The 2,368-nt window shown below is 40.0% G+C and overlaps 1 protein-coding gene across 1 annotated transcript; it reads left to right on the top strand.

The window, feature by feature from the left end:
* The first annotated feature begins 484 nt into the window (after nt 1-484).
* On the top strand, nt 485-856 carry LOC115056223 (helix-loop-helix protein 2-like). The gene has a single exon (XM_029522508.1). It carries the CDS (start codon nt 485-487, stop codon nt 854-856), a length of 372 nt encoding a protein of 123 aa, XP_029378368.1.
* Nucleotides 857-2,368: the final 1,512 nt, after the last annotated feature.

Here is a 2,368-nt window from a genome sequence, read left to right as displayed (position 1 = left end):
ATTCACAAAAAAGAGGGAGTTGGAAATAATTACAACTTACGTTATGTATATTTTTATTAAAAGGAGCCGTAAATTCAAAATTATTGTTCGATGTATTTGAAGGAAACAGTTAGAAATGTGCAGCTTTTCTTATTTGTTAGTCTCTTATTTTTCAAGGCCTAAGGCTTTAATAAATTAACCATCTCTCGGATCACGGGACATTCATTATTTATGGAGTTTAATGTTATTATGCAATAAGGAGGACTGTATTTATGGGGGGCCTGGCACCAAAACAGGCTCCCGTTGTGGGACCTGTCATGCTGGGCCCTCAGGGTGGCAGAAGACAGCTAAAACTGTGGGTGAATATTCAGTTGTGTTTGTGGTTCAGCAGAGTTTAAAGGAAAAAAGAGTGTAACAAAGGAGCACAAGTCAACACCTAATGGTTGTTTCTCTGCGAACTGCAGCTTTCTTCAGGAGGACTGACTGCCAACACCAGAAAATAAAAATGATGCTGAGCCCGGACCAGGCTGAGGCGGATCTCTCCTGGACTCAGTCCGACCCGGAGACGATGCTCAACGGCCTGAAGTCGGCCGGCTGCGCCTCGGACGAGCCGGCGGAGGGCGAGGACCGGGCCAAGTGCAAAGCCGAGCAGCCCCTGAGCCGGGAGGAGAAGCGCCGGAGGCGGAGGGCCACGGCCAAGTACCGCTCGGCCCACGCCACCAGGGAGCGGATCCGGGTGGAGGCCTTCAACGTGGCCTTCGCGGAGCTGCGGAAATTACTGCCCACCCTGCCCCCTGACAAGAAACTGTCCAAGATCGAGATCCTCAGACTGGCTATATGCTACATCTCCTATCTGAACCACGTGTTGGATGTCTAAGTGCCCCCATCTCCTCCTCCTCTTCCCTCCATGAGACAAAATGGTTCAGTTGGGTTGGTAATCTGGACTCACCCCGGGCATCAGCTGGGTATGGCAAGGTTGTCAGTGTTTATTACTTTTAAACGAGGTGGGGGGAAAAAAATAGGGTTTTCAAACTCTTGAAGCTTTTTGACATCAGCCTGCAGCCCTTTCTAATGATCTGAGAAAGAATAATAATAATAAAAAAAAAAGCAGTGAATCACAGTCAAGGTTAGAGGGATTTAAAATCTGTATATTCTATTGGTTTATCACCTCTGACATCAGCTGCAGGGACTTTTTTTTTTTTATTTTATTTATTTATTTATTTATTTATTTATCTTTTGCGAAACTTGAAATCCACTAATTCAGCCCACATGACCTAAACCCTCCAGCCTGGAGAGACCACCTCGGTCCCGGACCTGGGGGCTTTGCCATACCTGGCATACCTGCAAAGTTCCAGCTCCCAGAAAAAAAGGCTGAACTTTGAGCCCAGAGACGGAGGAGACTGAGGAGAAGCAGCACTGGGGCAGGAAGGGATGTAAAACGAGATAGCTGCTTTAGAGCTAGTTTAGATTATGTTTTCCGCAAAGGAAGGAAAAAAAAAAAAAGAAAAAGATTCAATGCGTAAGTGCCACTTATGACATATAAAATTGTGACCTTAATCATTTTTAAGTGTATTGAATTATTTAATTGTGTTAATATTTAAGGCTAATTTATTTCTGTTGATACCATAGGCCGGCGTCTTTTTGTATAAATGTATATTGTTTGTTGCTTCTATATTTTAGGCTGTGAAATTGAACTTGGAAAATGATGGTGTTCTAACTCTACTGAAAAATGGCACTTTCTGTTAATCCATAGCATCATTTATTTGATGTAAGTCATTCTTAGTTTTTGTTTTTAATGTCATGTCTATTGTTTATCAATAGCAACGATGAGCACTTCAAGATGGGGCTCGATTGCCCCGTTAATGTTTATTTCCCAAAACTGTTTTAAGAGGTTGCCCGAGGAATACGAATTGGGCTGCTAAAATATTGATTATAATGATATTTCTTCAATGAAAAATAAGCTTAACTGACAGAATAATGTAATCATGTGAAGAATCAAACACCATCAGTGGGCAAAACTGTTTTTTTTATTTTCTTTTTATTTATTTTTTGTTTGATTATTTTTTTTTTTTTTTTTGCTGTGACCAAAAAAAAAAACACCTAATAATTTCGAAAAATAGTCTGAATTTATTATCTTCAATGTTTTGATGTTATTATTTTTGGTTGGTTTATTTATGTCTCTGCTTTGTATTACAAAATTCAATAAGTAATTTTATAGTGAAGAAAAAAAAAACATATCCTCTATCCAAAGATTTTTTGTCTCTTCAGGGTTGTGTAGGCTACTTGTTGCTTTATGCAGATCTTTTGTAGTAGAGGTATCGTGTGACAGCTGGTTTCTAATGGACAAACTTTTCATATTTTCCGGTGTTATTTTTAATTAAAACGGAAA

The sequence above is a fragment of the Echeneis naucrates genome, chromosome 2 (assembly GCF_900963305.1).
Source record: "Echeneis naucrates chromosome 2, fEcheNa1.1, whole genome shotgun sequence".
NCBI classification, from domain to species: domain Eukaryota; kingdom Metazoa; phylum Chordata; class Actinopteri; order Carangiformes; family Echeneidae; genus Echeneis; species Echeneis naucrates.
This window is presented reverse-complemented; position numbering and strand designations above follow the sequence as displayed.